The sequence below is a fragment of the Candoia aspera genome, chromosome 1 (genome assembly GCF_035149785.1).
Source record: "Candoia aspera isolate rCanAsp1 chromosome 1, rCanAsp1.hap2, whole genome shotgun sequence".
NCBI lineage: Eukaryota > Metazoa > Chordata > Lepidosauria > Squamata > Boidae > Candoia > Candoia aspera.
In genome coordinates, this window is record NC_086153.1 from 20,159,994 (window position 1) to 20,184,076 (window position 24,083).

At 42.7% G+C, this 24,083-nt stretch overlaps 1 protein-coding gene across 1 annotated transcript in view; it reads left to right on the forward strand.

Moving 5' to 3' along the window:
- The window catches only part of BAZ1B (bromodomain adjacent to zinc finger domain 1B), a 38,033-nt gene extending 15,493 nt beyond the window's left edge, over positions 1-22,540 (forward strand). Inside the window, exons 7-19 of the mRNA XM_063299122.1 lie at positions 720-2,388; positions 3,751-3,889; positions 4,920-5,053; positions 6,147-6,258; positions 9,238-9,336; positions 9,960-10,134; positions 11,038-11,223; positions 13,233-13,380; positions 14,956-15,103; positions 15,479-15,594; positions 18,249-18,403; positions 19,780-19,883; positions 20,671-22,540. Of these exons, the coding sequence (XP_063155192.1) occupies positions 720-2,388; positions 3,751-3,889; positions 4,920-5,053; positions 6,147-6,258; positions 9,238-9,336; positions 9,960-10,134; positions 11,038-11,223; positions 13,233-13,380; positions 14,956-15,103; positions 15,479-15,594; positions 18,249-18,403; positions 19,780-19,883; positions 20,671-21,040 (3,555 nt within the window). The 3' untranslated portion in view covers positions 21,041-22,540. The remainder of the gene's footprint in view (positions 1-719; positions 2,389-3,750; positions 3,890-4,919; positions 5,054-6,146; positions 6,259-9,237; positions 9,337-9,959; positions 10,135-11,037; positions 11,224-13,232; positions 13,381-14,955; positions 15,104-15,478; positions 15,595-18,248; positions 18,404-19,779; positions 19,884-20,670) is intronic.
- The last annotated feature ends 1,543 nt before the right edge of the window (positions 22,541-24,083 follow it).

Here is a 24,083-nt window from a genome sequence, read left to right on the forward strand (position 1 = left end):
AAGATTGAGTTTTTTGGGAGATCTAGATTTTCCATTCATTCTATTCATCTTTGGGGGTTCTTTTTCCCAACTGACATTAAACACTCTGTGGCTAACAAGCATGCTCAGTCCTCAATCTTTGTTTTGTTTATGTCCATTTGGGGGCTGGGGTTGATATTTAGCCTTCTCTGTATATTACTGGAGACAGCGTTATTGCTCGGTAGCCTCTGGTTGTAGAAATTTCTGAAAGTATCATTTTAACAGGACATTTGTTTAAAAAGTCATCCAAGCGGCAGTGTCTTAACTTTTAGATCCCAATTCACTAACTTTTAAATATTTAAGTTACAGTAGGACCAGGAATGCCAGCTACTTTTGGGCCATAGAGAAAAATGCATTTTTGAAAGAACATCATGTTTTGAGTTGCCTTTGCGAGAATAGAGACTAGGATGTATGTAAATGGTTTTTTTAAAAAATGCTTCAAAGGACTTTTGATAAAACATTTCAAAGGGCCTTTCATCTGTAGCAGTTGGAGCACTACTAGACTTTCTTTACTACTGAATGTTTATAGAGAAGGTATGTGGTGTGGTCAATTAAGAGCTTTCTGTTTACTTTGTATTATGGCTCCCAAAGCAAATGTTATTTTAGTTCCTACTTTGGTGTAGGATTGTCCCTAGTCCTAGCAAAATCCATGTTCAGTTTTAAGTGCAGATAATATATATTTTGCATTGCTTTGATTCCAGTATCTGACTCTTAATCCTTCAACAAAGAGGAAGAGCACCTCATCCCCTGACAGGAAACCTTCTAAGAAGCCCAAATCAGATGGAGCTTCCCCAGGACAGGGGCTGAGTCCTTCACTTTGGTGTAGTGTGCATTTGAAGAAATCAATTGTGGGCTCCCCGCTGAAAGTCAAGAACTCCAAAAACCCCAAATTGCCTACGGAGGAGCTGGAGGAGATGATGAGTATTATGGCACCTGGAAAACTTGTCAATTTCAACAAAAAGAGGCTTGGGAAATCACTGGATCCAAAGGAGAAAAATAAAAAGGTGTTGAACGGACAGAAATCTGGAAAATCTAGATCTCCCAGAAAAGATTCCAAGATGAAAATGAAACAGATGACACTTTTAGACATGACAAAAGGTACTTCTAAAGTGTCAAGAGCACCAAGAAGCTCAGCTGGAAGTCCCAGGTCCTCCAATAAACCTCTAAAACATCTTCCACCTGCCGCACTTCATCTCATTGCCTATTACAGAGAGAACAAAGACCGAGAGGACAAGAAAAGTGCCCTTTCCTGCATAATTTCAAAAACAGCTCGGTTACTGTCCAGCGAGGATCGTGCTCGTCTTCCCGAGGAGCTTCGAGGCATTGTGCAGAAGCGCTATGAGCTACTAGAGCACAGGAAAAACTGGGCTTCCATGACAGAGGATCAGCGCAAGGAGTACATGAAGAAGAAACGGGAGAAGCTGAAGGAGAAGCTGAAGGAGAAAGCCAGAGAGCGCCGGGAAAAGGAGATGCTGGAGAGGCTAGAGAAGCAGAAGCGATATGAGGACCAGGATATCAAAGGGGACAACTTGCCTGCCTTTAGGCTGGTGGATACCCCGGAAGGGCTCCCTAATACCCTCTTTGGGGATGTGGCTATGGTGGTGGAGTTTCTGAGCTGCTACTCGGGGCTGCTGCTTCCGGACGCTCAGTATCCCATCACTGCTGTTTCTCTTATGGAGGCCCTTTGTGCTGAGAAAGGGGGTTTTCTGTACTTGAACAGAATTCTGGTCATCCTTCTCCAGACTCTGCTGCAAGATGAGATTGCAGAAGACTACTTGGAGCTGGGGATGAAACTATCCGAGATCCCCCTCACATTGCACTCTGCTTCTGAGTTGGTCCGCCTTTGTTTGCGCAAGTCAGATATACAGGAGGAAAGTGAGGCTTCAGAGAATGCAGAAGAGAACAAAGACTTGGCAGCTTTTGAAGACAACGAAGTGCAGGATGAATTCCTGGAGAAACTGGAGGTATCTGAGTTCTTTGAGCTGACCCCGGAGGAGAAACTGCAAATCCTCACTGCTCTCTGCCATCGGATTTTGATGACATACTCAGTGCAGGATCATGTGGAGGCAAAGCAGCAGACATCAGCTGAGTTGTGGAAGGAGCGGCTGGCAATGCTGAAAGAGGAGAACGATAAGAAGAGGGCAGAGAAGCAGAAGCGAAAAGAGATGGTGGCCAAGAACAGAGAGAATGGCAAAGAAGAAAATGGTTTGGGAAAGGGAGAAAAAAAGAAAGGAGAACCAGAGAAAGCAGTCAAATCAGAACCGCGGGTAGATATAGAAACAGAAGACATGATCAGCACAGTCAAAAGCAGGAGGCTTATGGCAATTCAGGCCAAGAAAGAGAAGGAGCAGCAGGAGATGCAAATGAGAGGTAATTAAAAGAGTAGATTTTTTTGTTGAGGTGGGAGAATTTAAAGTTTCCATTGGGCCACTAACATCTATAACTGCCAGGGGTGGGACCCTAAGCTCCCACCTGCTGCAGAGAAAGGATGTTTGCTAAGAGATAATCGCATCTGCTGCTTTTGCCTTTGTGCGTACATGTGCTAAATTTGATACAGGAACAGGAAGATCTGGACTATTTACTAAGATGTTCATCTAAGTCCATAAAAGCCACCTGGGCTAGGAACACCATATAGTTAGCAACCATTTTGGATATCAGTGTTACACTGGGTATCAATCCATTTCGATTCAAAAGGCTACAGTCCAAGTGCCACCTCTCTGAAAACATTGAAAGAATGGATATTGTGTAGCCTGATAATACTTTTTGCCAATTTCTTTAGCAGTTAGCTGACCTCAAATCCTGAGCAGATTGGACATGCTAGTTAGATGGGAAATCCCTAGACTGTGGGCTGGCCTGTGAAATTTAAAAACTCTTAAGACAGTGGCAAACCACTTCTGCATTGTTTCCAGAAACCTACATGTAGTCACCAGGAATCAGTAGCAATTTGAGGAAGTCTTTCTGGTTTTTTCAGTATGGATTTAAGAGCTGTTCATCTGGGGAAAATTTGCACGCACAGTTGCATTGTTTGGTATCTCAGTGATGGATACCTGGCGAATGAATGTGTAAATGAATTCCTAGGAAAAGTATTATACAGTATGTTCTTAATATCAGAAGATGAGGAAATTCTACCTATGCGCAGCTTATGAAGGCAATTGGGATCAGAATTGCCATTGCTAAGCAATGTGGTTGTAAAGTGCAATGTCATGTGACTGTGCCAACTTACGATGGCAGCCCCAGCAGCCCCCCGTTACTGTCGTTAAGTGAGGACCTCGCATGACCCCAACTTCTGACTTCCTACTGGCTTCCCCATTGACTTTCCTTGTGGGAAGCCATCAGGGAATGTTGGAAATCACAATCACGTGACTGCAGGGACACTGTGACGGCCAGGACTTCAAGGACCAGTCATAAGTCCCCCTTGCTCAGTGCCGTCACAAGTTTGAACAGTGACTGAACAAGTGCTTGTAACCCAAGGAGCACCTGTACTTGAACGCACTTGTTCTCCTTTTAACAATGCAAGCATGGCATGTGGGCAGAACAGTAGTTAAATATCGCTGGTGCATTCCAATAGCCAAAAATATTGCTCCCATCAGTTGTAGAATTCCAGGCTGGGTTTTGGTTTAAGGCGGAAACCCCTCCTACAAAATAACATCAATTAAGTATCCAGTCAAAGAAAGAATTAAATGAGTTTAACGCTGTGGAGGATTAACACAGCATTTTCTCCTGCTCTGTTAGTAAAACTTGAAAAAGAAGCAGAAGAGGAGAGAATTCGCAAACATAAAGCTGCGGCTGAAAAAGCCTTTCAAGATGGTATTGCCAAAGCCAAGCTGGTCATGCGCAGGACACCGATAGGCACAGACCGTAATCACAACAGGTAGGAATGAAAGAACGCCTTTGTGGTTGATGAGGGTCGTGGAAAAATGCCCTGTATCAGGCTTAGCTGAAGATGCCAGGAACTGATTTTAGAAGAGTTCTTCCACTAAGTGTTGGCCCATTCCCAACTATGGTTGGGTGCTGGCCTTGTATCGCTTTTTTTAAAGTAGGCGAAGGGCCTGATTTATTCAAATGTAATCACAGCTATAGGGCACAAATAGCTGCACCTTAATACAGCAAGAGCCTGTGTGCTCAGATATCTCCACCATGTTGTATCATTCCCTGTAGCCTTGTTCCTGTCTTACGTTACTGTTCAGGAGGTCTTGTGGAACGTTATACGCTCAACGATCAAGGCAACATTTTATTACCACTTAATTCAGTGTTTCTCGACCTTAGCAACTTTAAGATGTCTGGACTTCAACTCTCGCAATTTTGAGACTTGAAGTCCAGACATCTTAAAGTTGCTAAGGTTGAGAAACACTCTCCTAATTACTTCACTTCCCTGTTGCCCCATTTCCCTCATGCTTCTACTTTTACCCACCTTTCCTGCTTATTTCATTCCTGAGTCACTCTACTGCAAGCTCTCTTGTTTGCATTTCAGCTGCATTTCATCTATTACTCATTTGTGCACATTATAGTAGACTTATCCCACCTTTTCTCCAAGAGCTCAAAGTGGCATGGGTAGTCCTTGCACCACCATTTTTTCCTTCAATAAGGGCCCTATAATATACATTGAGGTGAGAGCAGACTAGAGTTTCTGTGATTGAAGCTGGATTTGATTTTGCCCCATTCCCTCCCCCCTGAACAAATTCAGTATCTTAGCTGTGCACCACATTGGCTTTCTAGGAAGTTTGAGGTACTCCTATTTTTCCTCAGTAAGAGAACTTATATAGTTAAACTCTAGTTTCCGCTTTTATCTGAGCAGCCAGGAATGTTTACTGGCATAGCACTTGGACCAGTTTCTGAGGGTTGGGGGTAGAAAACTGAACTGCTCTGCTCCCTCACATCTGATACAATTTCTTTTATTTTAGGTATTGGCTCTTCTCCGATGAAGTTCCTGGCTTATTCATAGAGAAGGGATGGGTACATGATGGTATAGACTATAGTTTTACACCTCCAGTTGAGGAGGAGGAGGAGGAGGAGGAGGAGGAAGATTACCAACAAGGTAAGCTTGATAACCTCATCTCTCATTGGTCTAGCAGGTGAATGTCTGAACTGTTGATGTGAACGTCAGATACAAAACCCCTTTATTAGTCTTGTGACGCTAACCCAGATATGTCTTTGTTTTGGATTAGTTGATTCCAAAGGTTTTGTATTTGCCAGAACCATGTTTGTATCATTGGAGATTAAACCTTTTCAGTCAGCTATGTAGACACTGTATATTTATGTTACAAGTATTAGGCAGTTATTTAACACCAGCTGGTACATTCCTTTAAAATAAGGACTCACTGAATATTTTTCTCTAGATAATGCTTTTCATTAGGATCTTTTTGTTCAGTCAGTTTGTCTTTAGAGTAGGATTTATGGAAAGGAGTGCTGTAATTCAGGGACTACAGATGGAACAGTGAAGCAAATCATGTTGCACTCTGTTACCTCCTGCCAAGAGAAGCAAGCCAGACTGCTTTGTAGAAATCACTTGTGAAATGCAGATACACTCTGTATTTCTGACATACAGGCCTTCCAGTTTTATGCAAATTCTGTCTGACATTGTGCTTAGTATTATCCATATTAAAAGGAAAATATTAATTTACGTATTGTCCACACAGGTGCATGCACACACCTCCCAGTATTGTTACTTTCCATGAATTTAGCCACTGGTATAGTGATGTGGGTTTTCTGGATAAAATTGCAGTGATTGGTATTTGATCTACATTTAGTAAACTGAAAAAGCATATCATCTTAATTTTACAGACTTTATAGATACCTAAAATATATTTTTTCACTGGCCAGAAGTAGTAAAATTGGGGAAAAAATTAATGGTGTAATTTTCAACAAATGGAGACATTTGTTAAGATAGTATTAAATGTAGCTTGCTTCCTAATTTTTTTTTTTCATTATTGCAGTCAAAGGAAAATATGAGGTTGTTGAAAAGTGCACTAATGCACTAAAGCTGTGCACATGAACATCTGTGCTTTCGGTGGATGGTTACAGAAAAGCTTAATGAGGTGTTGTGTGGCTTTGCTTAGTTGCATACTGAAGTGCCAATGGAAATTCTGGAAATAAGACTCTTTTGTTAATTACGCTTATAATGTTTACAGATGCACAGGAGAACTTGGTGGAAGGCAGTGTTTTGAATACCCCACAAGGGGTCCTACATATTCCAGAAATACCTGTAGAGACAACGGTACCGAAACAGGGACAGAACCTGTGGTGAGACAGACTTTTCCCCATACCCATCAACAAAAAAATTGGATGTGGAATAATATTTGATGTATTTCTATTCTCGTGCCATCTGTTCATGATTGAAATTGAGGTGTTTAGACATTTGGAGGAGGAGTGTTTTGGATGGCTACACACATGTCTATCACATTATTCCCCTTTGGGGTAAGAATCATGCAGAAGACAAAAAAGGAGTAAAAATAGTAATCCAAAGGAATTAAAGAAATAAAAAGGATAACACCATTCACTGTACTTCCCCATACTGTTTTGTCCTTATAAACCATTCTTGCTTCCACCACATTCATCTACAGTTCATACAATGCTCTTTGCTCTTTAAATATCTCACTTCTCTCTTGAGGAACTCATCAACTTCATCCAACCACAACTTTCTCAGATTTCCCCTTTTCATTCTATTCACGCTTCCTTGATGCAATTAATCCTCAATCTTTTTTGCTGTATAACAAACCACCTCAACATACTTCTTCTGCCAATATCATAATGCCCTTATATAAATCAGTGGTGTGACTGCATCATTCTAGAGTACCGTGTGCAGTTCTAGTCACCATACCTCAAAAAGGATATAATGTAGCTAAAGCAGATTCAGAGGAAGGTAACTAAGATGATCAAGGGGCTGGAGTCACTTCCCTTTGAGGAAAGGTTGTGATGTTTGGGGCTTTTTAGTCTAGAAAGGAGGCAAACGAGGTGACATAATTGTACAAAATTATGCATGGTGTGGAAAAAGTGGACAAGGAGAAGCTGTTTTCCCCTTCCCAAAATACTAGAACTAGAGGTCACTCAAACTGAATCCTGGAAGAATCAGGACAGACAAAAGGAAGTAGTTTTGTAAACTGTGTATAATTCAGCTTTGGAATTTGCTACCACGAAATGTGCTGGCTACCCTCCGGGGTGACTTCAAAAACAGGTTGGACCAATTCATGGAAGTCATGGGGACCAATGGCTCTTAGCCTTGATGGCAGTGTGAGTGCCTCTGAACAGCATCTGCTGGGAGACTAATGGGCTTCCTTGTTCAGTTGGTTGGCCATGGTGAGAACAGACTGCTGGAGTAGATGGGCCAATGGTCTGATCCAGCAGAGAACTGTTTATGTTCTTATAGTCAGTCACTTTTGTATTCAGTCCACATACATTCAGCACCCATTCATTCTTGTCATTTGTTTTACCACATACACTTAAGTACTCCATTTCCACTGCATTCCACTCATCTGTTACTTCTGGCACAATCAGCTCTCACTTCATTATATCAAAATATGCAGGAAAATACTTTTACACATAACCATTGTTTTGACATATATCATTTGCTGAAAATCGTTTGGGTTCTCAGCAAATAACATGGCATTGTCTCTTTACTAAGGTCACATTTATTTACTTTATTTATAACATTTACATGGTCACCCATGACTCTGGGCTGCATAGAGTCATTAAGCAAAAATACGAAAGAAAAATAACACGGTACCATTAAAGCAAACTAAAACTGATATATCTCTGACATCTTCATAAGCATTACTTATTTATTATATCAAATGATAAGGCTGCCTGAATCCATAACAATTCTGGGCAAGATACTACATGAAGAACAAATAACAATTAAAAATAAGACACCGAAACAACTGGAAAGAGTAGAATGAACATTCTCTCAACATACAGCATTCCCACAAGGGACCACCACCAACACTAACCCAAAGCCTGCAGGAAGAGCCAGGTTTTAAGGGCTCATTTGAATGAGGCCAGGGTAGGCCATATGAATCTGTGGGGGGAATGTTGTTCTAGAGGACAGGCACAACAACAGAGAAGACTCTCATCCTGGCTCCCATCAGGTGGCATTGTTTAATCAAGCATGCCAACTCCTGTCAGATCAAATGGGATGGGCAGAGGCTGTTGGAGACAGGCAGTTTATTGCTGATAACCAGCACCTTGAATTGTACCTGGCTGCCTACTGGTAATTACTGCAAATCCCAGAGTGTAGGTGTTTCATAGGTAAACCATGATTGCCCATGCTGCCACGTTCTAGACCAGCCTTAGCTTCTGAATGATCTTCAAGGGCAGTACCATGTACAGCATATTACAGTAGTCCACGAACAAGGTGAACAATCATGAGTCACTGTTCGGAGGGCCTCTGAACCCAAAACCATGTTCAATTGGTGCATAAGATAATTCTGTGGAAAGGCCTTCCTGGCTGCATCTATTTCTGCTTCTTGAGCAGAAGCTGTTAGTCTAAGAAAACCTCCCAGTTGTGCTGATGGATGACTTCCAGAGAGATTAAACAGTATCACCTTGAGGGATCCAGGAAGTGTGCCTTTTCAGTGGCTTCTGCCCTGTCGAATGACATCCTCCAGAGATCCGTACTACTCCCACCCTTTTGATTTTGAATATGATTTTGAATTTTTGGTTTAAAGTACTGGTGACTTAAAGCTCTGTAGAAATGTAGGACACAAGACCTTTCTTTTGAAGGGTGCCAGAAACACACTGCCTGCTTGCAAAACATTTTGTTGTTTGCTTCTTTGAAGTCCTCAGTTTTCCAGAGCTATGTATTTGTTTACCAGCAGAGGGCAGAAATAGCAGTATAGTTTGTCTGGTGAAACAAGTCTCCAAATGTTGATATATGTGACTCTTCTTTTACTTTCCAAGTTCATTAAAATGGTAAACTGAAATAAGCATATATAAAACAGTAATCCAACATAGCTAAATTCACTGCAGCATTTTATAGGACTTCAGTATTATAAAACTTTACATGTGCGTAAGCCATCCTATCCTGCTTAAAACAGATTGATATTTTTTTTTTTTTAGAATATACAAAATGTTGTATACTGTGTAAGTACCTAAATAGAATACTTGGTCTGAGATAGTAAATGGATTGGTAACTTAATCTGGCAGGGTTGAAACATTTGTGGTTCCAGATGTCTTTTATTGTACTATTGTCAGTGGGAGTATTGAACAAGTTATCTTCTCTTCCAGGTTTCTCTGTGACAGTCAGAAAGAGCTGGATGAACTATTAGCCTGCTTGCATTTACAGGGGATAAGAGAGAGCCAGTTGAAAGATCGGTTACAAAATAGGTGAGGCTTCCTCTTCACTTACTGCAAAATTACATGGCATTTGTATACAGCTAGTGCAGATACAGTGGATTTCTGAAGTTGTTGGGTACATTATTTTTGCCTTACCTGTTTGTGAAGTTCTGTGGTTTTGTCACTTGAATGCCAGCTGTCTGCACGATGACAGTTTGGAAGAAGAAATGGTTTACAGGAGGGCTGATTGTTAATGCTTTGGGCTAATGCTTGCTTATCAATAAAAGATTTGAGAGGTTCTATAATGATGTGTCAAGTATAGATTAAGTCTTTCCAGAACTTTTTAATAGCCATAGCTGTACAAAAGGGTTGGCTTCTGCTTTTGAAGTGGCATTTCATACTTTTCAGCAAGGTTGAATAAACAATTTAACTGAAGCACTAGTATTAAAATAGCCTAACCTTTTGCAGGGCTGCAAAAACATTTAGAATTCCTAAGCATCAGCATTTCATTTCTGGACCAAGGAGTACATTGGTTATTCTGTGCTTGCAGTGTAAGTCAGTTATAAATTTTCAGCTTACAGAGCTAGATAGCATTCTGCAGAGCTTAAAACTACATCTCTTAATATTTTCCACCCTGGCTTATGAGGTACCCATCAAGTATCTTCTCCTCTCAGGTATCAAGATATCATGCATTCCATTCATTTGGCTCGGAAGCAGAACCCAGGTCTGAAGTCCTGTGATGGCAGCCAGGAACTGCTAAACTTCTTGCGCAGTGATCTCATTGAAGTTGCCACACGGTTGCAGAAAGGGGGTCTGGGATACATCAGTGAGGCAGAGTTTGAAGCCAGGGTGAGTAGTAGTACTGATGGAGAGATGGGGGAAAATACTTGAGCAGAGTTTCCGATTTTAAAGTACAGAGAATGCCTTGTTAGCTCCAGATCTTGAATTCTGAACATTCCTTGAAATGTGCCACTTTGCTCTAAAGCTCTTCTGGGGTATTTTATTTTAAATAAGTGACACTCCTAAAGTTTAGCTTCTGAAAGCTGCTTCTGGCCCCTACACTCCTGGCCTTTCAAAAGGCCCTGAAGTCTTGGCTTTTCCCACAAGTGTAGGAGTAGCATGTCAGTTGCAGCCTAGGAAAGTTGTCTGTTGTATGTGAGGGGTTTTTTGTCTTTGGGGGAGACAGAAGAGTTTTTTTTTTAAAATATTGGTTTTATGCTTTTTACTGTTTTACTACTGTTTATAAGCTACCCAGGATTATGATACCTAAGAAGTGTGGCTGGATAAACCAACCAACCAAATCAATGAATGAATAAATAAATATCTCTCTGATAGTAGCTGATGCAGTTAACCATTATAATCAAACTTTGAATTAAAGCAGAACTGAAGAGGCTACCTTCAAGGGATTAGAAGATTTGGGCAGTTGAAACAGATATATAAGAACAGCTATGTTCTAGGGAAAGTTAACACTTTACTTGCACTAGCAAAGTTGGGTGTAAAATTGACAAAACACTGTGTAGAGTAGTGACTAAAGTATGCTAGAGAGTTTCATGCATGCCATTTAGGAGTTCTGAAGCACTGCTTTTTTGCTATAAGCGTATCTTACTATTAGAGCTTTGCCTAGAATATTGTAGCCATATTTGCTTCTGTGGCAGTTTTCTCATCTGTTGAGTAGAAACAGTAGTATATAGATAAGAGTTGGAAAGTCCTCCACATGTCACACGTGAATAACAACAATGTCTTTCTAATCAGGTTTGTTCATTGGAGAGCCTAAGGGATTTTGGGGAGTGTGTGATTGCTCTGCAGGCCAGTGTCATCAAGAAGTTTCTGCAAGGCTTCATGGCTCCCAAACAGAAGAGGAGAAAACATCAAGGGGAAGATTCTGTTGCCAAGGCTGAGGAGGTTGATGAAGAGAAGAGAGTAGCAGAAGAAGCCAAGGTCTTGATTAATGCAGATATAAGCTAAGCATCTCTGGACTGAAAAGGCGACAGAAGCCTGAGCAAATTGCATGAAGTTGTTTATGCATATGTAGGCTGTTTACACTTGGGAATGCAGGTTATTGGTGTACATCATGGCATGGCCTTTCATGCTACAGTGATATTTAAAGGAGAATAGGCTGCATCCTCTCTCCTCCCAGAGCCTGTAATTCTTGTCTAAGATCAGTGAGCTTTGTTTCCAAGTAGACATGAGTACAGTTGGACTAAGATGTTAATTCTGCATGGTCATTTTCATTGTATTTTTAATGGAGAGATTCTCTTTTCTCACCATTTTCAACATAGGAAAAGTACGACCTTTATCTTTCAAATTTACAAACATTTGTTTGTCTTTCAAAATGACTCCTGTTTATTTTTATTCTTCTAGAAGCCTCCACTGAGAACAGCTGCTTCTCTTTGGCTGTTGTTTGCTACTGTGTAGTTGTCTGGCTCATATGTTGTCATCTGTTTCTCCTCTTCCCTACTTGGCCAGTGTTATGACTGATGTTTATATGACCAAATGTATTGTCTTATTGCCAGGAGAATGGAGGCCATTCTATGACTTAGAAAGAATCAGTGCAGCCAGGCCTCTGAAGGACAAAATGTTACCAACTTGACTGCCCTTTTCATTGCAGTTCCTGAGCTGTAAATGCTTGGTTTTTTTCCTTTAATGGCTGATGCACATAGTAGATTACAGGACATTATAAATTGCTTCTCTATGGGCTGGTGAATTTGCACAGTGCCACTAATGTTGAGTGGCTAAAAGTGGCCCCTTATCTTTGAATTTCCTGTTTGCCATTTGGCTGTTCAGCCAGGTCCTGCTTTCCTAAGGCCTAAGGTACTGAAACCTTAGATTGGCATTGTGATCCTAGAGGGATACCACTGCCCCTTACTTTTTGGGGAAGTCATGCTGAGAGTTTGATTCTTTTTCCAGTATGGGGAAGCAAAAGCTGCCAAGAGCTTCAGGTTTACTTTGGCCCAGTATGATAGCAGCAGCTCTCTAGGAGTAGGTCTTTGGAAAGCTAATGTGTCTGAGAAGCAAGCATTCTGAGCATTCCGGGGAAAAAAGACTAGCTAGTGAGCTCTCACAATTTTCCACAATCCTGGCTACCTCTTGATTCAGGTCTGTCCCAACGAGCAATGGAGGAGGGAATTCTAGACTGGTGTGAAGTTTTGTTTTCTTAGCCGTCCCATTTATTCGGCATTTCCTTGGATTCAGTGGGAGGGGAATGTGCAACTCTGCAGAAATAAATGGTTTTATTTGGCTCCTAAACTGCTGTTAACAGCAGAGCTCAGCCATTTGTTCTGACATTCAACTGCTTTTGCTAGGAGAACATTAACTTAGGTGCCCTAAGATTTCCCCATGTTATCTCTTCTATTAATGCAGTAACATTAGTAGGGTATCCACAGAGCGGGCTGCATACCCTCTAGCTAGCCATTGTTAATTGCACGTTTATTTGCATTTGCTTGTTTCCATGTTCTTTGCTTGTGTTAGAACTGCAAAGCTTTTAGCACCTGAGCATAGTTATTCAGAAGCTTCTTGTATTTGAGCATCTTTGTTTGAGGCTGGTGGCCACTGGTGCTGCTTGTCCATCAAGTTTCACCTCCACTACTGGTGTTATATATATTGTCACATATATGGTCCGAAGCCTCCACTAGGAGGCAGCCTAGCAAGTCCTTTGGATTTATGTCCTAACCCTTGCCTCCCCAGCTGTCCCTAGAGTTAACAGCTAAAGTTCTACTGTTTGTTTCTCTTTGATGGACAAGAATTTAGTTCAGATTTCAAAGTCAAGAATGCAGCTGGTTTCAAGCTGGCCATATGAAGTTGAGCAAGAGTTGTGGGCCTCTGAGGCTGTGGGGGAGAAGAATTTTTAGTAGTGCCTAAAAGAAAGCTGCTGTGAATCCTAGGGAATGATCACAAAATGCCTTCCAGATGCTGGGAGTTTGGGCCTAAGGTCCTTGTTTTGTCCACAGGTTGCTTCAGCTGTGGAGAAATGGAAAGTGGCAATCCGTGAGGCACAAACCTTCTCACGTATGCATGTGCTGCTTGGTATGTTGGATGCCTGCATCAAGTGGGACATGTCAGCAGAAAACGCCAGATGTAAAGTGTGTCGCAAGAAAGGTGTGTATTCCAGACTGTGAATCAACTGCTAGACTTCCAGTGCTGTCAAAACCTTGAAAGGAAACATCCTGCGAATACATAAAGCAATTGCCTTCCTGTTCCCCCAGAGAAAGCTATGGGCACCCGCTGTTCTTCTTTCAGGTCTTCATTATGTTTTTGTCCCACCCTTACTCTCAAGGAGCTTAATACACAATATACACTGGAATAGGAAGCCTTTTTGACTACTAGATCTAACATTTGAAAGCATGTTCTGTGTGATTGTGCAATACAAAATGTATTTTATGGTGAATAAGCTAGTGAGTTTCTGCCTGCCATCACCTGGTTCTCCAGGATACTTTTTAACCATCGGGCTAAAGATATCTTTTATCTTTTCTTTTCTTAGCAAATGAGCAGATTTCCAAAGAACTGAACTGCAGCCATCTACCATTTTTATAAATGGTACAAGATTGTCTTTGGGGACAAAGTAGGGCTCAGAGGAATTCACATATCATTGATTCTATAGACTAGTCCCTTGTTTTGCAGCATGAAGTTTTCTATTGTTTTAAATAAAAACAGTATTTTCTTTTTAAAAAATGCCAGGTGGCACAGGGAGCTGGCAAGCTTTTGACAGTCTCTGTGGGTACAGTGGTGCCCATGGCATAGCATTGCCTATCCCTCATGTGGTCTCTTCCCCCATCCTCCATCTTGAAAGCAACTCTGCAAAAGAAGCAAGCTGAGGAAGGAGTATCTGGTCCAAGTCATCTAGCATGCTTTCTGACTTGGTAATTAGAACTTGGTCCTTCTGAGTCTACAGCCACTGCAAACTATGCAGGTTTTCAGTGGGGTGGCAAAAGGTACTTCCTGTATCTTCTGAGAGGGAGTTTTTAGTGAATCAATTCTAGATAGGTTGTGATAGAAAATACCATTTCTTGCAGTGCATGAAAGTTGGCCTTAGTATGGCAGCAATGATTGTCGGTCCCTAAGGTATTAAAGTGATTGTCTAGAACCGTTTTGGATAGAATTCATCTCATTTTTGCCTTTGGATTGATGTGACTATTGCCCCTACTACTGTCCAGTTGGCTTGTGATACAAAAATACAAAACTAGTACAGGTACTACACAACATTGAAAATCTCTGAATTTCTTAAGGGCTCCTCAGAATATTGGGTCTGGTAATAATTTCCCCCAGCTCTGTTACTCTGTATACTGTATCTCTCAGTGTTGCTGTCTTTCAGTTTAAAAGTAAACAGACTAAGGAGTGTATAAAACGTGTATTATGCTCACCATTCTCTGACCCTAATGTCCTGCAGATGTGTTGGATTCCATTTCCCACCATCCTTGGTCACTATGCTGGTTGAGAGGTGGTAGGGGGTGTACATCTGGAAGGTGCTGGGTAGGAGGAAGTTGGTTGATTGCTACTCCTTGGTGATAGTGTAGCATGAAATACGGTGTTTGGTTGCCTTGAATTCTCCCAGCTTGATTCCTACTGTTTGATGCAAGGGCAACCCTGTCAAAGGCTGCTCTCCAGCATGCATGCTTGTTTATTTTCCATCTTTGTTCTTCAGATTATCAAATTGTTTCTTCCCTGTTCCCCCAGGTGAGGATGACAAACTCATCCTGTGTGATGAATGCAACAAAGCTTTCCATCTTTTTTGCCTGAGACCAGCCCTCTATGACATCCCAGAAGGAGAATGGCAGTGTCCTGCTTGCCAGCCCTCAGTGGCCAGGCGGAGCTCTCGGGGCAGGTAAGACCCCTTTAGTTTGCATGTGCCTTTAACAGAAAGGTAGTTCATCTCAACATATTTGCCCATATCCTCTTACTCTATATTAAGTTCTTTGAACTGGATGTGGCAGGATTTGTATGCCATTCCTAGCTATTTTGGACAGACTTCATGACATTATAGCTTCTGATTTTAAAATAAACAGGCATTCCAAGGAAATATTCAGTCAGTTGAGTGCATTTGTTGTTTTGGCTGCTACTAGGCCAAACCTGTCTTCACTGAATGTAACATAGAATGCCAGCATGAAGCCTCCTGGAGGACAGAGCATGAATACGGTACAGTCATGTCAGATGATTGGGTGGGAAAAGCAGGATTTTGACTGTTGAATCTTTCATCTAGAAACTATGCTGAATATTCGGTTGAAGAGGAGAGTGAAACTGGTGAACAGGAATCTGAGGAAGATGATGATGGGGAGGAAGAAGAGGAAGAAGGCTATGAGGTTGCTGGATTAAAATGTACGTTATACTGCAATGAAGGGGCAGCAGGTCTTTACTGAGGAATTGGGCTGGTTCCTACATTATTAATTTAATGCAGAACAGCTTCCCTGTTTTCCACTTCCGAATTGCAGGCAGTGAATATCTTGTTAGCAGTCCTGAGCTAAGAAGGTGCTGCTGAGTGTTTCCAGATCAGTTCCCTGATTTGTGATTGTTCCATATTGCTTGAAGAATAACCAAAATAGGTGTTGCTTCCAGGGAAGAGAATGAGAAGTGAACAGTGGGAGCTTTGTCTTTTAAGGCAGTGTGCAATTGCAATAAATCTATTGCAACTCTTCTTTACCGACTTTAAATTGTAGAGCCTTCTTAACTTTTGGATGGTGGCAGCTGAAGCTAGAATGGTTTAAAGAGCAAGGCTGAAATCTCTGGGAACATGTGATCAGCGTTTTGTTACTGGCAAACCTTAAAACCTATAGTTGGACTGTTAGAGTGTCCTTGGTGAAAGTGGACCTATTCTTTGGGTCCAGAATCATTCCAGATTATATATACTGCACAAGGTAATTTTCATGTCAGTGGCACACAAGTACTGAATCCTGTGACAACATGAGGGCCTTATAAGAAGTTCAGAAATGCCACCCACTATCAAGTTCATACCACTACATTGTGGCATTGTAATGATAGTTGGGGCAGATCAGATCTTTGTGACTTTCCTTGCTGGTATGAATCTCTGAAAGTCAATAAGAACTATCATTTTTCTTATCAAGATTTAGCTCTTACTACTTATGCCAGAAGTATGCCTCACGCCAAAAACAAAACTGCCTGCCGCATCCAGGTAGTTGTGAAAAAGCTTCTGCACTGGAGGAAGTGTTCCCCTTCAGAATAAATGAAATCCTCCATTGTTTTTGCAATTGAAGGTTTTGCTGATAATATGCATCCATTTAGTTCCCTAGGTGAACAGTTGTCAGTTGGATTCTGGTTATCCTGTTTAGATGTTTGGCTGTGACCAGTTGCTAGCCTGATCAGCTTTTTGAAAATCTTCCACTGACACTTTCAGTGTCAGTTCCCATCTCCTGGGTGCTCATCTTGACCTGGTTTGAAAACCACTTAACTCTTAATACTGATCATTCTGAAGTATTTGTACTCTGGGGTTCAATCCTTACAGTTTCCTGTAACAGTTTTATAGGTAGGTCATAATTATTTCCTCGTTAGGAAATGAAGCCCAGGAGAGAGACCCAAAGAAACAGACTCTGTTGATGTCTGAGGGGCAGTGTGAATCCAGCTCTCGGAGTGGTCCCTACTCTGGTGGCGCCTGGTTCCCATTCAGAGCTGTCAGCATGTGAGCTTCTGTTTATAATTGCTCTCTAGATTTTTGTGGAGCCTCTTCCAATCTTGAAAGAGAGCTCATCTATTACAAGTATTTATGTCTGCTTTTGAAGTTCGTTCAGGCTCCTTTCTGCCGGCCTGGCCAGGCCCAGGTGAGTGCCGCTGTCACTAAAAATAAAGCCTTCACCACAGCCACAGCTTTATGAGGCATTTAATTGGGAAAGGTCATGATGGAGAAATCTTTCATTTTGGCAGAGTCCTGTTTAATCCTTGGTACAGCGTTGATCCAGAGTGCTCTCACAGAGAATGTTGGACTGCCAGATATTTAGCACATGTTGCTCTCTCAACATAAGGGGAAACAACCCTTAAACAGATGGTGTCCGTAACAGAAATAACTGATGCATTGGACAGTGATGAATGAAAATTGCACCCTATTAAGTGTCTTTTCTGCTGTGCATCGAAAACTTGCTGTGAAGGTTGATTCTTGTTCATTACTGAGGGGGGGAAAACCCCAGCATCCGCCGCTCGACATAAAATAGACAGCAAGAGTATTTGCTGCAATGAAGTTCCATTGTTCAAACTGTCTCCTTGTCAGCCAGCAGGAGAAATTCAATACTCGGTGCGTGCTGCTGAGGGGGCTTAGCAGCTGCCTTAGCCCACTGTGTGGGCCACTTGTGAATGCTTGGAATGATACTTCGCTCAGCCAATCACACTTCTCTGGGGAACATGTGATCAGCAGGGAAATGAAAGCAAGGAGTCTCTGGGGCATCATGCAAACCTGTTCTTGACTTCCCCTAGCATTCAGGTCTGATCACAGGAGTCAGTTGAATTAGAGAGCTGGTTTTGCATTATCAACAGCACAGCCTTTTAATTGAGTCAGGATGTGCAAAGGGATAGCCCTTTGACAAAACAGTTGAATGCTTTAGGCAATTTAATAATTTTGATTGAAATGTACATAAGAATTCCGTGTTATAGAGAACTCAAGTCTGTTCTTGGATCGTAAATGAAGAAACTTGAGTTGATTACATGTGTTTCCATCATGGAAGAGTGAGAGAGAAGAGATGGCTTACCAGTGCTGGAATAGCTTTCATAATGGGTTCTTTACTAGTGATAAATCCTCCATGTAAACTTGCAGTTATCAGTTTGCCCCATTTTATTTTGCATGGTCATTAATTGTTTCCTGACAAGTGATTAGCATCAGTTATTCCTTGTAAGGGGTATCTGGAAATAGCAGGTAGTGGGTTATGAGTAGCTTGGAATCTGTCCTGGGCAGGATGACTGGTTGCATCCTATTACCTTTCTGCCACTTCTCCTCCGGGACTAAATCATTACGTACTATCTCTGATTTGCAGTAAGACCCAGGAAAGCAGCCAAGGGGAAGCAAGGTGGCATAGCTGCAGACCCTCCAAGGCGGGGCAGGCATCAAGGCAAGAAGCGGACACTCCATGCCACTCGAGGGTCCCGGCAGCAGACTGCACCTGTCACTGAAACTGACATTGATGAGCTGGTAAGGGCTACAGCTCTCCAGATAACATTTTAGTAGTTAAAAGTAGAACAGGTGTCTCTGTATCCATCCTGCCTTCCTTTACCAAAGAAGCTCTTCCCTGTGTATTGTGTTAAGCATCTCCATGGTGTGTGTGTCTTTTTCTCTCTCTCTCTCAAGATTACCTGCTTCTCCCCCTCTCCTCCTTTACTTGATTAGCAGGGTGGTTAAAAGCTCTTACATAGCTATGAGTCTCTAGGAAGTGATGAGGCATGGAGAGTCATTGGTATGCTGGCAATGCAAAACACCACATCACATCCAAAGCAGCTCTTAAGGACATTTGTTGCCTGTGCAGTCTGCCTGCCAAAAAAATAATTCAGCTATCTTACATTTCACTTGACATTTAAAAGAAGAAAGCTTTGGGCCTTCATTTGGGAATTATTCTCTTCCGTACTGCCGACTCCTGAAGTCTTGGATGGCTGAAGCTGCAGCAGTAGAACTTTGCACCACAGAGTGGAGGAGTTACCAGCTTCCACTTAGGAGATGCTGCGCTGTACAGAGTGGTTTGTGGTGTCTAGTATGGGTCATGTTCGCCTCCTTTTGTGTTTGAAATCTAGAAAAGCAAGTTTATAAGTTCTGTCAAGGTACAGCTTGGCAGGTACCCTATCTTCTGCTTCCTCTCTCTCTCGTGCACATTTGCCCTGAAATGATGCTGAGGGGGTAGTTTTTGTCCCATCAGTTGTAGTACTTAAGAGAGGCCTCCTGCTCCTGGAGGGCAAGGAGCTAGCCCAGGACCTTGCTTTTGTCCTTCCTACATGGGCCTCTGGTGTCAGGCACGTTGCTGTCCCAATTCTTCAGGTAGCTTCCCTGTTCTGTTGCATGCTGTGCACTAGGAGTGAGCTGTGGCTCCCACCCACCAGTGGCCTGCTTGTGGGTGCCCCTCCTTGACTGTCTTAAAGCCCTTTGAAGAAACCTGCTGCCCCAAAGAGTCGCTGAACTGCCTCGAAGATATCCTGCTGGTTCTCTGATTAGGGCTCCAGACCTGAAACTCAAGCTAGGATGGAGGCATTCTTTGGCTGCCCCATCAAAGCTGCAGCAGCTGCCTGGTTTGTTTCATGCTTATTGCCGGTAGGATAACAAGTCTTGAAAGTCTGACTTTGTCGAATAGTTTCTCCTCTGTTTGCCCCACCTGCTTTTTAATAGGAAGCCTTGCCAAGCTTCCCAGAGGTAGACCTGCTCTCCCCAGCTAGGGGCTCCTGGGCACATTGCCAGCAATACGTACTTGTCACTAGGCACATTTTGTTTCACTGTCTACCTCATGAAGAGGGATACGATCAATTCTTGTGTCATTTGTGTCTGTGCTGCTCTGTTTTCCCCTTCTGATTGTCTTTGTAATACAGGTGCTTCAGACAAAGAAGATGTCTCGCAGGCAGACCCTGGAACTGCAAAAATGCGAGGAAATCCTAAATAAACTTGTCAAGTACCGGTTTAGCTGGCCTTTCAGGTGAGGCCTCAGGAACAAGTGGCAGATCCCCCCCCCCCCCGCCCACATATGCACAGACATGGCTAAGTGGAATCGGAAAGCCCCCGGTTTTTCTTCATCTTCTGTGCACTCTGCCTATTCCATGTTAGTAGACTGTTGAAAACAGTGAGAATCACCTTTAACAACCCTCCCTCCAACTCAAGAAGGTGAATCCTCTGAAGCAGTGTTTTTCACACTTGGCAACTTTAAGACGTGTGGACTTGAACTCCCAGAATTCCCCAGCCAGCATCCACATGTCTTAAAGCTGCCAAGTGTGAAAAACACTGCTCTGAAGATAGTATCTTTTACCAAATGACTTGACTTGGTTTAGATAATCACTTGTACAGGTACTCTCTGGCAGACAGAAAGGGCCTTTTTGCATCCATGCACCTTGAGTGGGAATAATAGATTACTGTAAGTCCTTTATCACACGGTTAAATACCAGATATAGCAGTATAAGGAAAAGTTCTTCATGTGCCAAACGTTTATACCTCCTGCTTTTTTCAGAGATGCTCTCTTTTAAACACACTAGATAGGCAGTATGGCTTATCTCCCATTCTCTGTCTCTCTAGAGTTTGGAATTATATTTTGGCTTGATGGCAATGGCTTTTTCAGGGTACATAGTGTGTTAACATTGTCAGTGTGATGATCAAGGTGGGGACATGCATAGTATACCAGTGCCAGAAACAGGCAAGGAAGTAAGAACAGAAGCCTGGCACTTGGTTAGAGCAGGTGATGCCCTAACTAACATTTGGCATTATTTTGTCAGGGAGCCAGTGACCACGGAAGAGGCAGAAGATTATTTTGAAGTGATCAGCAGCCCCATGGACTTCCAGACAATGCAGAGCAAGTGCTTGTGTGGCAGCTATCGGTCTGTGCAGGATTTTCTCTCAGATATGAAGCAAGTCTTTACCAATGCTGAGCAATACAACCAGAATGGCAGCCATGTCCTTGCCTGCCTGGAGAAGACGGAACAGTGTTTGATAGACATGCTGCACAAACACCTGCCTGGCCACACGTACATGCGCCGGAAACGCAAGCGACCCTTGGTCCAGCCTGGTCAGGAACTTGAGGAAGCTGATGGGGACAGTGATCCTGAGGCACTGGAGTACTCGAGGGGGCGGAAGAGGAAGAAATGAGGGGTCCGGGATGGGACACGGTTGGAGCAGGCCTCAGCAGGATCTGCTGCCCAGATGGAGTCCAGAGGTGGAAGCTGCTCAGCTTCACACTGTCCTCCCCACCCCACTCCCCTCACCAGCTTTCCCGTTGGCTTGTCCTAATAACCGTCAGCAACTAATCAGTCAGCTGTCAAGAGAAAAGATGGATTTCTAATTCCTCAACTGTGCACATTGTTTGTGCAAATTAAGGAGACACAAGGGCCGTGGGGACGAGTGGATGGAGCCACTTCCAGCTGAGGATGGTGCAGGTTTTCTCTGACCAGAGCTGCCGTCTTCCTCCCCTCCGTTTTTCCTAACAGCAGGTGGGAGAAATGAGCTGCCACATGTGTTTGGATGTATTTATAACCTAGTACCCCACAAGCCCTCCCCATCTCCCCCTGAGGAAGCCACCTTTTAGAATGGGCAAGCACTTACCTTTCTTAGGCAGTCACCTTTCACCAGCATCTTCGTGCAGGCCAGCTTTTGGGGTGCTTATTGTTCTCCAGCCTCTTGATGTGGGCAGCAGGGAGAGTTGTTTCCTCCTCACAGCACTTCCTGGCGCCAGGTGCGCAACAACGAACAGAGTGTCATAAAACCCAGAGTTTGGGAAAGGGACACTGGTTCTAACTTTATAAATCTTTTTTCTAGTTAAGGAAAGATTCTCCTGTCCAGCAGTGATCTTGTATAAAAACACCGTGTAAGATAAAGTCTCCTTGACTTTGACGTGCATTGTACAGTTTATATGAGGATGTGTTTGCTTTATATTCCTCCCCTCTATAAGTCACTTGTTTTTTCTTAGAGAAAGTAGTTGGAGTTGACCCAGGAAATCCGTCAGGGTTGTACACTTTGTAGACTTGCTCTTGTCTCCTTTTATAGTCATATCGCCTCTAACCTGTCTCATCTTCGCCTTCGCATTGCTGGGTTCCAGATCAGGCCAAAAGAGAGCCTGACCTTGCACACTAATGGCCCAGCCGGAGACAGGGATCTGTGGAAGGGTCCCTTGGAAGCCTGGGCTACCTCATGAAGATTTTGTTCAGTTGAGGATTTCTGTTTGGCTTTCTGTCATTTCAAGAAATACTTTTTTCTTAGTTTTGAACTGGAAGCTGTGGGGCTGTGAACAAGATGGAGTTTTCATTCTCCTTTGAAAGGGATTTCATCTCTCTAGCTTCTGTTCGCTGGAGCAAGGAGCGTGTGACACCTACTAATTGTAGCCTGGCATTATGTCCTCATCTTTTGGATTACCGCTTCTGAATTCTTCCTGTCATAAGAGCATCATCAGGTCTCCAAGATCCCTTTTTGCCATCAACATCCATCAGTGCGACCTTCCCCTCCTTTTCCATCTTTTGTTTTGTCATTTTTCCCCAACTTCTACACAATGAGACTTTTTTGGACTATTTTTTTTTTTTAAAAAAAAAGGTTGTTTGGGGGAGCGGGGTCTGATAAGGGCTGTACTTGTAATAAATTGGAAATACAAAAACTGAATTTGTTTTTCTGCCTGCTTGGAGATTCAGATCCTTGTAGAATACTTGCCAGCCTGAAGATTTAAGAGTTGAGGGCCTTTGCTCTAGAACCTTTTACTTACTGTACATTTCTGCTCATGAGAGCTCTAAAGTTGGCAGAGCTGAAGCTTCCAGTGTTTAGGTAAATGCATTTTAGTTTCTTGGACACCTGACTTGAAACTGACAACAGCTACTTTGGGGGTGTCATTGCCAGCATGTGTGTTAAGTGAGGGAGGTTCCCCTAAACCTATAGTGGGCTGTAACAGCACTCTATTCAGCTTGCTGCCCTAAAAGGATAACTTAGTTTGACTGCCGTTATCCATATGTACAGGAGCACCCCATGAAGCAAAAGGTTTAAGAAGAGACAGCTGAGATACTGCGTTTCCTCGTCTCAGGTGAGCCACCAGCAATGGGGAGATATTATTGATCTGCAAGCACCAGCTTCAAACAGGTTATTAACATGCAGTGTAGGGATGAAGTGCTCTCTGAGGATAAAACAGACGGTTGGCCTGGGGAAGAATTGGCAGAATTTTGATTCTTAACAGTACAAAATTAGAAAACGTGCATAAGGAGAAGTACAAGTATTCCTCAAGAGTGGCTGTTCTTTTGACCAGGATTTTGCTGAACCCTCTTGCTCTAGCCTGCCACCTGGCTGTGCCTTTGCTTCCAACCAACATCTGGATTAGGTATGTTTAACACCTACCTGAGTCTTGGATGGCCTTTTCTTTAGTAGCTCTAATCTCAAGTCCCTGAATTTAGGGGCCTTGTTTCTGCAGAAGCAGGCCAGCTGTCAGTCCATTTTCCCTCCCAAGTGGTCCACCAGGGGGCAGCACAGCCAAGGGTTCTTCCTGCCACTGATGCCTTAATTAAATGTTTCCCTGATCTATATTAACATTTCCCCTTCATTGTACTGTGTTGGTATCTAAGATATCTCTATGATGTGATTTCTTTCTCTGACTCAGATGCAGTGCCATATATAAGTGTTTATTTAGAAATAAGCCACCTCCTGGCGTTAATTATATTTTTTGACCCCAGGCCGGAGGTGTAACGTGACTCAGAATATGCTCAGAGCAAGTCTACCAGATACCATATTATTTGTAAGCAGCCACTAGTTCCTGGAAATGTACTGCTTTCCCTGTTAAAAGAGTTCAATTTCCTGGTAGTCTCCGGAGGCTAGCTGACAGCTATCAATATGACTTCATGTGCCTTCTGATTATGACTTGGCCCAGAAGGTAAATGCAGGATACAGTATTATTTTAATGATTTAATGTGTGAATTAAAGGATGATCATACAGTAGTGCAGAAAAAGCATAAATGTAAGGGTTGCCTGTGACTTGTTTGCATGCTCTGAAACTATACTTGTTGCTTCCTTTGGAAGTTGTTGATCTTTGTCCTTGAGTTGAATGGCTTTGATCTCTACAGCCAGACTTTCTACTTAGTGCCCTAGAATAGAAGGCTACATCCTCACATGCCTCAGAATATATTTCCTTTGCTGGGGCCTATTTGCTGTATTCCTCTATGCCGGT